This window comes from Mus caroli, chromosome 19, assembly GCF_900094665.2.
Source record: "Mus caroli chromosome 19, CAROLI_EIJ_v1.1, whole genome shotgun sequence".
NCBI lineage: Eukaryota > Metazoa > Chordata > Mammalia > Rodentia > Muridae > Mus > Mus caroli.
Genome location: NC_034588.1, coordinates 26,026,204 through 26,038,900, shown reverse-complemented (window position 1 = coordinate 26,038,900; position 12,697 = coordinate 26,026,204). Strand labels below are relative to the sequence as shown.

General features: G+C 40.0%; 1 protein-coding gene across 8 annotated transcripts in view; it reads right to left on the bottom strand.

Moving 5' to 3' along the window:
• The window catches only part of Cdc37l1 (cell division cycle 37 like 1), a 52,035-nt gene that overhangs the window by 32,642 nt on the left and 6,696 nt on the right, over positions 1–12,697 (bottom strand). For all 8 annotated transcript variants that reach the window (XM_029472788.1, XM_029472789.1, XM_021152176.2 and 5 more), the window contains exons 3-6: positions 10,402–10,492; positions 5,254–5,369; positions 4,645–4,767; positions 44–208 (exon numbers count right to left, since the gene is read on the bottom strand). In XM_029472788.1, coding sequence (XP_029328648.1) covers positions 44–208; positions 4,645–4,767; positions 5,254–5,369; positions 10,402–10,492 — 495 coding nt within the window. The remainder of the gene's footprint in view (positions 1–43; positions 209–4,644; positions 4,768–5,253; positions 5,370–10,401; positions 10,493–12,697) is intronic.

Below are 12,697 nucleotides of genomic sequence, written 5' to 3'. Positions count from 1 at the left end.
TGTGACTACATTTATGAAATCAATATCCCTTTTCCCAGCTTACCTGTGATAAGGATTCTAAGGAGCCCATGCATCCAACACCAGAATGGGAAACATGATTCTGAACCGTCACAGGTTGAAAGCTTTGTGATTGAGCGTAAAGTCTTACTCTTGACTTGAAAGCTTCAAGTTCATTTTTGAATGCTTCAAAATAACCTTCCTCCTCTGCCTAGAACATGAAAACAAACAGAATGAGCTAAACCACACTCAACTCTGAGAAGCACCCAGCAGAGCTGGAACAGAGGCAGGAAAGAATGTCAAATGCACGAGCCAGCAGTCTCCCTGCAGAGCAGCACACGCTGTTTCTTTTACAGGGACACTGACAACACTCCATATACATACACACAAAGTAGGAGTTAGCTGGTGGTACAGTTAATAAGATCACTTACTCAGGAGTTGAAGGCAAGAGGAAAGCCAAGTTCTTGTGCTTGGCAACCTAAGGCCCTCGCTCAGTCCCTAGCATTGCAAAACAGCAGCACCAGCCTCTCAAGTTAACTCTCGGAAGTGGAGCAATATCACCATCTAGTACACCTCAGGCCTTTTTAGATTCTTGTCTTAGGGATTCTATTCCCGCACAAACATCATGACCAAGAAGCAAGTTGGGGAGGAAAGGGTTTATTCAGCTTACACTTCCATACTGCTGTTCATCACCAAAGGAAGTCAGGACTGGAACTCAAGTAGGTCAGGAAGCAGGAGCTGATGCAGAGGCCATAGAGTGATGTTACTTATTGGCTTGCTTCCTCTGGCTTGCTCAGCTTGCTCTCTTATAGAACCCAGGACTACCAGCCCAGGGATGGCACTACCCACAATAGGCCCTTACACCTTAATCACCAACTGAGAAAATGCCCCACAGCTGGATCTCATGGAGGCACTTCCCCAACTGAAGCTCCTTTCTCTATGATAACTCCAGCCTGTGTCAAGTTGACACCCCAAACCAGCCAGTACAATTCTCTTTGTAAATGTCCTAAGAAACAAACTCAGCATTCAAATTAATTATTGTATCTCAGTGCCCTAGCTAAGCAAGTGTCTTTGTGGCATCTGGAAACAAACAAGTATGATAACTTAGACTGAGGGAAGGAAGGGATCTCTGGCATTCAGTGATGTAGGAGTCTTAAGTTCTCCATGAAAAGCCCCTCTATACTGACAGAGGCCTCATTTTATAGACATTTCTTCTACGTGTAACTAGCAGGGTGCACGCCCTGTATGCTGGCTTTCAGTTCAGGAGCTAGAAAGACCTTGTAAAGGGAGTTTAGGTTGTACAACTTGGTTGAAATTATAGATTAGTTCAGGGTTACATAAATAATGAAAATTATGTTCTGGGATATCCCATCTACTTGAATAACTTGCTCAGTTAGGCGTAACATCATATTCTAGTACTAGCTAGTACTAGTATAATCCATGCTACTGTGCAGTGTCCACATCCAAAAGTAACGCTGTCAAAGGCATCAGACTGCACACTCTACTGTAACCCTAAGGCCTACAGGCTTAAATCAACAGAGACATGACTGTTTAAAGAAGTAACCTACAACACAGAAGGATTTAATAAGCAAATCCGTACAAAATGCTTTAAACATTGCAGAAACATCTGCAAACATTATTGCCTAATTTTTAATATTAAAACTGTTAAGGTTAAAGACTTTAATCATTGTCAGTTGTTTTATCAAAGATAAATATCAAAGCATAGCGTGGCAATGTCCCATTACCAAATTAAGTATCAGTTGAATCACATCCAATAAGGTATCACCAAAAGGTATACTTTTTATTGCTTCGATGAATCAAGTAAAAATTTAGTTAGCATAAGCCTAGCTAAAATTATAACTCAGTCATTTGTTCATTAAAAGTCTACTGGAAACTGAAGGATGAGATTGAAGGAAACTGTAAGATTAGACTACAACTTCAAAGAGGTTATAGCATTTAAGGTAACCATCTTTTTACATTTAAAAATAAAATTCATTTTTTGTTTTCTGTTTCTAATAGGAAATGTTCATTGTAGAGTATCATGAAAAAAAATGAAAATAATTCTATACTCAAGAATAATCAAAGTTAAACTTCTGATATACTTCCTTTTAACTTCCGGTTGCATATGTTAAAATGTGCAAAAATATGTATATGCAGTTCTGCCTTTATAAATGCTTTATTAAAATATAAAACATTTAAAACTACCATCCTTATAAAATATATATTTAAAGTTGATGCTGGCTATACAACTAGCTTGATTCATTCATTCATTGTTTTTTCATCTATAATGATGATTGTTCTTAGGGTTAGGCTGCGATATCTATAAACAGCACAGCAGTGAGTGCAGACGTAGGAGTTGCTTGGGACATAACTCTCAAGCCTCACCTACACTCTAAATACTCATGCACGCAGCAATCTCTCTTTACGTGGGTTACATGGGTCAATATTTACTGTGTTGGAATTCTGAAATACAAACTTAAAAGACCCAGGAACAAGTCTACTCCACGATACCACTAGCAGTGTACTTTAATTTTACACTACTGTGTTTCCAGAGCTAAATATGACTACTTGAGACTCAGAAAGTGACCCGTAAAGTCTGAGAATGTGACAAGTCTGGGCAACAGTGACACATACTCTGCAGCATGAGGGCCTAAGTTGGGCTCCTCAGTTCCATGTAAAATCCCAGCACAATGGCACATCTGTAAGCCCAGCACTGAGGAGGGAAAGAAAGCCAGAAACAAGAAGATCCTGGAGCCTGCAGGCCTGCCAGCCTAGCCAAAATGGTGGGCTCTTCAAGTTCACTGAGAGGCCCCGTCTTGGAAAATAGGATGGAGCATGATAAAAGAAGATACTCATCATCAACTTCTGCCTTCCACACTGCATATATAAGTAAGTCTGTGCACACACAACACATAGTAGTTAAAAGACAAAACTGTTCTCTAAAGCACCCCCTCTCCTGGTAAAGGTAGGACAGTGATATCTGCTTTTCATCTCCACAAGAGAAGAGAACAGGTTCTTTCATCTGACTCAGCATCAATTACACTCATCTCCTGAGTGAATGAGAATCAGGTCGCCACTAATCTCACTGCAGCGATATGGAGGTGAGTGTTCCTGAGGTCTTCTGACTCTCAGGGCTCCTGCGCACTCGCTGAGAACGTGCTGTGTTACATCCCTTGCGATGGGGTTGCTCTCCATCCAGACGCGCACTGCTCAGTCCCATACAGTACTTCCAAAGGGCTGCCCTAATGTGCGCTTCCACTAGCAGACCCAGATCCTCACTGCTCTGCTGCTTGGCCTTTTAGGAAATTTCTAATTATTAGTGATTCAGAAAACACAAAACAGTAATCTCTCTGTTCATATCTAGTTTCTTATGTTTATATGAACATGCATCTCTTGTTTTAAACTTGTAACAAACATTTTCTTAGATTATTACAAATGTTCCATAGATAGATATTAGCCACATATTATCCCATGACCCCCAGTGCTTTCTGAAAGTCATCCCTTGAATACGAAGTGAAGTGTTTTGGTTGTTTGCTGGCTTCCCTCTTCCTCCCTGTCCTGCCTCCTCTGCTGTCTCTCAGCAGGCTCTCACTCCTGCAGCCCACGCCGAGCCGATTTCAGAACGCAACTCATATCCACTCGCCTCATTTCTACAGTTTCTTTTTCATTTAAAAAATTGGTTTCTTTTCTTTCTTTTTCTTCTCTGCTTTTTTTGTTTTGTTTTGTGAGACAGGGTTTCTCTGTGTAGCCCTGGCTGTCCTGAAACTCCCTCTGTAAATCAGGCTGGCCTTGAACTCAGAGGTCCACCTCTCTCTGCCTCCCAACTGCTGGGATTAAAGGCATGCGCCAACGCCACTGCTGCTGCCAACACCGATCAGCTACAAGTTTGGTTTCTTAAACAGTGAGTTGTACCTGTGGAGGATGCTGTGTCTGTTTTGCTCAACCCTGCATCCTAACAATTGAAATGGCCAGGCTTTGTGGTAGTAAATACTCCTTATACAGTAAACAGGTAAAAGATGAAGTACTCAAAACAGTCACATGAATTTGAATGTGTTTCCATTTAAATATAAGGTCTGTATAGCCTCTTACCCTTTAAGTGCCAATCAGCATGAAAATTTCAATTCTATTGTGGTGATTTGAATAGGTATGGCCCCCACACTCAAGTGTTTGAATGCTTGGCCCATAGGGAGTGGCTCTATTAGGAGATGTGGCTTTGTTGGAGGAAATGTGTCCCTGTAAGAGCAGGCTTTGAGGTGTCCTATGCACAAGGTACACCAGTGTGGTACATAATCTTCTGCTGCTGCCTGCAGATCAAGATGGAGAACCACGACTGCCTGCATGATGCCATGTTCCCAGAAGGATAATAGACAAAACTTCTGAACTGTAAGTCAGACCCAATTAAATGTCTTCCTTTATGTGGTCATGACCGCTCTTCACAGCAAAGCAAACCCTAACTAATACAACTATGTTGCATCATAAATATTTACACTACGTAATCTCTATACTAGCTTACATATAGTGTAAGTGCCAACACTAGGCATTTCCTTTCACTAGAAAAGCTACAACGTTAGCAGCCTGCTAATGAGCCCAGGACAAAGCTCAGCTTTGCCCAACCTTCTCCTTTAACAGCACCAGGTCACTACTCACTTTGGCTTTCTGGAAAAACAAACGAAAACAGCCTCTTGGGTCCACATTGCAGTTTTTGGCCATTTCCATAATAAACTGCATTACCACGGCTTGGTGTGCTATCTGTTCCATCAGAGCGCCTTTCTGAAAAACACGGGCAGGCACCGAAGTTAAAACACTTCTGCAAAGAGACGGAATTGGCTCTGATCGCAAACTTTGTGTCTTTAGAGTACTTTTAATTTTATTCTCTTTACTGTTAAGTAAAATATTCTGTGAACATAAAGTGAACATCTTAATGCTATTACATGGACCAGAATAACTACCTACTGCTGGCAGAGTTCAAATTGTGACTGCTTTATGGACAATTGAAAGCATGACTTTCTAACTAGTAAGCAAGAGAAGAGGAGTGCTCACAGCACACAGGAAGGATGATCAGAGGCGGCAAAGTGAGCGAGCGAGGCAAGCGAGCACAAACCCTGCAGGGAGTGCGAAGGTTGGAAACAAACAATAAAACTTTCTAATTCCTTCTAAGAACCTTCCTCCTCTCATTTAAGGTAAATAATGGAAGAAAATAAAATAAAAATTAGGAGTCTATTGAGGTTTGCAGACATTCAAGGTTCAATACAGTACCTGCTCAGCTTCTAGGTGGAAACACCATAAAATAAGATACTTAGCAGTTTCTTCACATACGAGGTGTGGGTGGTCAGACAAAAACCTCTGACTGTCATCCCATCGACTCAACATACCTGTAAAAAAGAATTCAATCACGAATGTCAAATATTTCCTTTCTTCCTGTGAGGCAAGACACAGATTTTAAATGTTACTCTTTAGAGACAATTCAGTTCCAGACCAATGTGATACATGACAGGGCAAGCTGAGAAAACTGAACTTCTTCCTCTTCTTCCTGTTTTTTTTTTTTTTTGGTTTTTCCAGTGGTGGCGCACGCCTTGGGAGGGGTAGGCGGATTTCTGAGTTCAAGGCCAGCCTGGTCTACAGAGTGAGTTCCAGGACAGCCAGGGCTACACAGAGAAACCCTGTCTCGAAAAACCGAAAAAATAAATAAATAAATAAAAGAAAGCTGAACTTCTTAAAATCAATGGCCAGCACGATTTATTTCAGATAATTAGTCCGGCTTAACAAGAGTGGCCAGTTGATGTCTCCTGCTTACAGGAATACCCAAAGTTCCACGTACACTGAGACACTTGATCTTCCCCTAAAGCTTGTACAACTCAGTACCATTTACTAAGAGAACAGGATGGTTTTGGGTTTTATAAAGAGATGAGTAAGAATCTCTGCCATTGCCTAGCTGTGGCAAAGACTGCAAATGTAAGGGCTGTCTGGGCCACAAAGGCCGGTCAATGACAGCCGGAGCAACTTTGCAAGACCTGTTTCAAAAACAAAACAAAAACAAGCGAATAAACAGACTAGGGCATGGTCCAGTGATAAAGAATTTGCTTATTATGCATGAGGCTTGAGGCCTATATTATCTCTAACTTATTTTTTGTTTTTGTTTTTTTTTTTTGTTTTTCGAGACAGGGTTTCTCTGTGTAGCCCTGGCTGTCCTGGCACTCACTTTGTAGACCAAGCTGGCCTCGAACTCAGAAATCCGCCTGCCTCTGCCTCCCNAGTGCTGGGATTAAAGGCGTGCGCCACCACGCCCGGCTCTAACTTATTTTTTAAAGTGTCCAGGATATAGTAAAATTTACCACTTCAGGAAATGTTATTGGCTGGGAAACACTAGCCGGTACTGTAATCACTGATACCCTTGTCATGTTAGTCATACTAGCCATTCACTAATGCTGTCATCTGGTCAGTTGTGTACAGTAAACAACCATTCTTTTAAAAACTAATTGAACATATTTCAAAGGCTGCCATTTTATTTCAAGATAATAAATGACTCCAAATAGTACCAAGTCGTACGTCTGCATCTTTACCTAATTTAGCAAAGCAAAGATGACTGAGTCACACAGCATCTGCAATGTGCTGCTCAGGGTTACCCTTGCATGTACTGAGTACTGCAACGCCAGAAGTTTCAAACTTTAGATTTACACGGAGCAGCCAACAGCACGGATGTGATTAAGCCATCATGGTGTTTCACAGGACTTTCTTGATAGTATGACAATAAAACTTTGCTTTCAACACAAAATGAATTCCTACATACTAAATTTCACATGCAAACATGTCATCAAAACCAAAGACAAATATCTTACTTAAGAATACACAGCAACACATGGGAACCAATTAAAAATACACTATCTTTAGAAAAGGGTTGTAGGTAATTTCAGCTTTTTTTTTTTTAATTAAGAAAAAAATCCCAAGGAGGACAGAGTTTCCCTATATAACTCAACAATCCCTCAATCTCTGCCCCTCAGTGCCAGGATTATAAGTGTGCACCATATTTTTCTGACAATTGGGTCATTTGAGTGATTATGCAAATTTATTTTAAACTATTTCCTGCAGAATGAATGAATGAATGCTGAAAGTCAGAGCTGATAAAAGCACAATCCTCTTTTCTTATACCTAAAGACATAAAATGATTCCTATGCATGGCCTCGGCCCACCCCCTTCCCCCATACTCTCTTTTAAGAAGGTCCCAGAGAACCCAGGCTGGCTTTGTTCCTATCTCTCTCCATTTCTGGGATTATAGGACCTTAGCCACCAGGCCTGATTTATAGAGTTTGAGAGATGGAATCTAGGGCTCCAGGCACACCTGTCAAGCACTCTACCAAATGAGCTACATACCAGGTCCCTTTGCTGGCTTGTTCACACTTCTAGAGAGGCAATCCCTTCTGTTTTTATCTCCAATAATCTATTTACCTCAACAAGGCAGCATTATAACTGAATGAACAAAACCCTTCCATTTGGATTCCGAGTTAAAGATAATATGAAAAACATAAGTAACACTTGTTCACAGCCACACAGGTGAGATTACATGCCAAAGTTTTTATTTTTTAATGCCTAAGACTTTAGGACTTGAGACTGGCCATGGATTGTATCTAAGTAAATTAGATCTTGAATTAGTATGAAATCAAGAAGTAGTCCATACAGGTCGTAAGAGAAACCGTGTGGGATTTTATAGGAAGATATCTAAAGAGAACCCACAGTTACAAGAGTAGAACCTATCTGAAATGACCCTTACTTAAAAATCTGTAAACAGAGGAACATAGCCGAGGCTAACGGACAGGGAATCAGACTCTAGACCCAAACAGACTCGGTCTGGACCTCAGCTTCAGCTTGGGCAGGTCCCTTCATATACATCGGCATCTTCCTCCGTAGAGCGGACCAGCCTGCATAGACTCAGAGAAGTGACCAGCCTGCATAGACTCAGAGAAGTGACCAGCCTGCATAGACTCAGAGAATGCAGAATCCAAGCTAACTCCAGCTGAAAGGGAAAACATCGAGCTCTGAAAGACCACTGCACAATTCAAACAGCAGCCATAGGACCACAGTGATGTTAAAGATACACACAACTGTGGGGGCTGTCTAAGAGTAAATAAATGAGCTCTGTGTCTAGTCTAAATCAGCATTTTATATTTCCAAAGCACTAATCAACACAAATGTAAAGGAAAATCAGATTTCAATAATCCGTAACACTGCAACCATTAACTGGTAAATTTCATTTAAGTGTAAGGGTAAAGGACAGGAAAAAGAGCCATCACTAGACTCATGGAGAGTAGAGAAGAACACAGGCACACCTGAGACATGGTGTGGAGTCCCCGCAGCCTACACAGACAGTCCCCATCTACCAGGCCCTCTTTTTCAAGAGATGAGAATGGAATCCAAGTTTGGAAAGTCTCACTTGGAAGCTTTAATTATAGCTGCCATTACAGATGTCCTTTAAGGAGTTTATCAAAATATCTCATCAGTCTGGCAAATACTTCTTTCCTTTACAAATGACCACACACTAGCAGAGATATTTGCTTTATCCAAAGTTGAATCACATCAAACCCTCAGACTCTTATCTCAGACCACTATCAACTGTGCTATCACTTGTAAACGTACATTTGATACCTCATCATCCCATGTAACTGGAAATTAGTCCACTAACTGGGATGTTTTCTCACACAGAACTGCCATTTAACTGAAGCACTCATTCTACAACAAAAGAAAATACTGTTTCTCTCTCACTCGGTGGCATGGCTCCAAAACAACTGGCACATGGAATGCCAGGTGGGCAAAAACCAAAACCAAACCAAACTCAAAACCCAAGAGCACTAGTGCCATTCTTCTACCAAATGTTCTGTGTGTCTAGAAAGAAGTACAAGCGGCCGGCGCATCATTCTCCCGCAGAGGACACATGGGCTGTGGTAACAAGGACTGGGAAGGAATGGAAACTGACAACACAGGACTCATCTGCAAATTACTGCTTCTATCCCTTCTGTCCTTCCTGGTTTAAAGACTTTAAAATCTACCCAAAAGAGGGATGCCCATTCCTCTTACTTCTATGTATGAGACGACATGACATATGTAGAAATGTGAACTTGTGTGTTTAGCTCTTCAGGTACTAGTCGTCGTCGTCGTCGTTGTTGTTGTTGTTTTGACTTGGTTATTTGTGACAGAGTCTCATAGTCCAGACTAACCCTGAACTTGCGATTCCCCCAACTTCAGCCTCTCCAGTGATGGGATTATAAGCACGTGTGAACATGCCCAGCTTTTTTGGGTACTATTCTTGAGTTAAATGTACAATTTCTCCTTTTGAAGCAAAACTACTTTGAGAGAACACAAATGGGAAAAGGTTTCAACATGCCACTGATTAACAAAACATAAACAAGAGCCATGTCTGTTCATTCACATGATATTTGAATAAGTGTGAACCTCAGCTCCTCACACTTCCACAGAGCATTTTCAGTCCTACAGCATCACATTGTTTAGGCCTCAGAATACACCTTGCATATATTTTCTGACTCTGCACTTCTCATGCTGTTGCCTAATCTTTATGGAAAATCCTGAAAATCTGCCCCTCCTAAACAAACCCAGACATTGCCTCCTCTAGGAATCCTTCACTTACACCAAGTTCACCCCCTTCACCCATTAGAAACAGCTAGTTCTGGGACTGGAGAGATGGCTTAGCCATTATGAGTGCTTCCTGCTTTTCTAGAACCTAAGTTCAGATCCCAGCACCCACACTGGGGTGACTTACAACCACCCAGACCTCCAGTCTCAGGGGATCTGCCACCATCTTGTGGTCTCCATGGCCCTCCTATAGACGTGGTATATACTTATACAGGCACAAGCACGTATATATAAAGAGCTTAGATGTTTGTACATTTCTGTCCTATTATCTGAGTAACATGACAAGGAACTCCAAATTACACAGCATCATATGCAAACCTGAAAGAGGAACTGAGCATCGGAGCTGGAGCGATGGCTTGGTGGACAAAGAACCCGCTCCCCACCCGACATGATGAAAAAGAAGGAACTCCAGCAAGCTGTACCCTGCCCCCATGCATGTGCACCTGATCTCTCCCACTGCACATGAAATAGATGAGATACATTTGTAAACGAGTGCTAACCTTTTTATGTTTAAAAAAAAAGAATCAAAAAAGAAAATCCCTGAACAGTAAAGAAATACAAAAAAGTGATACCGTCATTAATGAAGTACTTCTCTTCACAACCTGACACAAGAGAGGTCAGAAGCAGGTCTGTGACACGACCAGAAGCACAGCATAAGCAGGTTGGCCACGAGTAGTTTGGGGCCCTCATTTTATAGGTCCGTTGTTACACACATACCAATGATCTCTAACACAATAAAGAAGAAAATTTAAGTAGTGGACTTACCAAAATGTCTGATTTTTTGCTCATATTTCTGCATAAATGATTGTGATTTATCTTCATCTTCTGTTTTTCTTTTATCTTGATTAATAAAACTCTACAAAAATTAAGTGACTAAAATCAATATTTTAACTAAAACTCTTCAAATATTGAATGCTTAGTAATCTTTCCTATAGACATGATGCTATAAGAATTATGGCAAAGCACTATACATCATTAAATTAATCTGCTAAGCTCATCATTAAAAATGTAAACATTCTCATTTGGTAGTTTCATTAGTTTTAAAATACAAATTTATCTAGATATCACACAGAAAAACATCTCAATGAAATCTTTTTTTAACCTGATTACCCTATCAAAGACAAGAATAGATTCTTTCCATGTATAATTTAATTTACATCTGCATTATTCATTTCCAATAAATACTTGCAACTGCAGCCTACTCTTTGGGTTTTTTGATAGACGCAAACTCAATAATCCAAGCACATAAGAGTCAAAGATAGCCGAGCAGTGGTGTCGCACACCTTTAATCCCAGCACTTGGGAGGCAGAGGCGGATTTCTGAGTTCGAGGCCAGCCTGGTCTACAGATAGAGTTCCAGAACACCCAGGACTATACAGAGAAACCCTGTCTCAAAAAAAGAAAAGAGAAAAGAAGAAGAAAAAAAATAGATAAAAAGTCAAATATATTTACTATAAATTCTTTGAGAAGAGATAAAACAAAAAATATAGCTTGATTGCATTTCTAAAAAAAAAGTTTAATCCTCCTTAAAACTAAGTACCAACTTCTAGTAAGGAAGACTTTGCATGTGTGAAATAAGTCATAAAACAGACCAAGAAGTTTCTCATCTAACCAGCAAAACTAACAGAACAGTTTGCCAAAGTATTCTCCGATACACTTATACATTGATATTATCACTGCCAAAAATGAAATGAATAAACTAGCTCCCTGCCAGCTTGCATTTCAAAATAAAAGCACCTTGTACTTTGTTACCTGCATCAATACTGTTCGAGCCACAAATATACCTTAAAATTTTCTACTAACATTAGTAGAAGCATTAAAAAGCAGAGATACAGATGAAGTTCATAGCAGATTGAACATATCATTTAAAATGGAAGAAACACACACAAAATTAACAAAGTACTTCCCTTCTGGTGTGTTTGGTATGGAGTAATGGAATCTGGTATATATTTTACAAGATTCAGGCATGCATCCCTGGGCACAGTGCCACATGTCTTTTGGGGGGGAGCAGAGGCAGACAGACAGATCTTTGAGTCTGAGGTCTCCCTGGGCTACCTAAGAAAGTTCCAGACGGGCCAGGGCTGCATGAGATCCCCAGTAAAACTTAAACTAAAACAAAACTGATTGTCTTTAAAACAACAAAAACCCGATCAATCTGGCAGAAGTACTGTACTATTTAAGAGACTCTACTCTCTAGAGTATTAATTTAAAGGACTGATTCAATGTTTCAATACCGTTATTTAAAAGACAAGATTGGCACCCAAAACAAGACAAGGTGCCTGATTCCTTCACTCTTATTCAACATGGTGCTTGATGACTTCTGCAGCAAGACAAAAGAGATACAAATAGGAAGGAAGAAGTGAATATATTATTTGTAAATAATATAATTCTACAGGCCAGAGACCTCAATGACTACACCACAAAATCTTTTATCTGATACACACTTTCTGCAAAGTGATAGGATACAAAACTAACAAAGATATCAGTAGCTTATAAACTAATAACATGCTGAGAAATATATAAAAAAAATCACATTCATGATTACCTTAAATATAGACAAATAAAAACAAAAGACCTTGGAATAAACCTAACTCTAGCAAGGAAGTGAAAAACATCTATAGTAAAAACACTAAACTATAAAAAATAGGAAATACAAAGATCTCCATTGCTGATGGACAAGATTTAATATTGCAAAAATGGCTATGATACCAAAACCAATTACAGATTCAATGTGATCTCTATCAAAATCCCAAGGTGTGTCTTCACAGAAACCAGGAAGAAAAAAATTCAAATGGAACCATAAAAGACCACAGATAGCTTAAACAAGCTGAGCTAAAAGAAAATACTAGAAGTATCAATGTACTTGACTTCAATTCAATTGTGTAGAAGAGAGCCACAGCTAACAAAGATGTCAAGATAAATTATTTATCAGAGAAAAGGCAGCTTCCTCAGGTGGTAGTGGCCAACTGGATAGCCACACACAGAAGAATCTGGATCTTTATCTCATCCAAATGCATCAAAGACCTTAACGTGACACCTGAAACTCCAGTATTCTAAAGGAG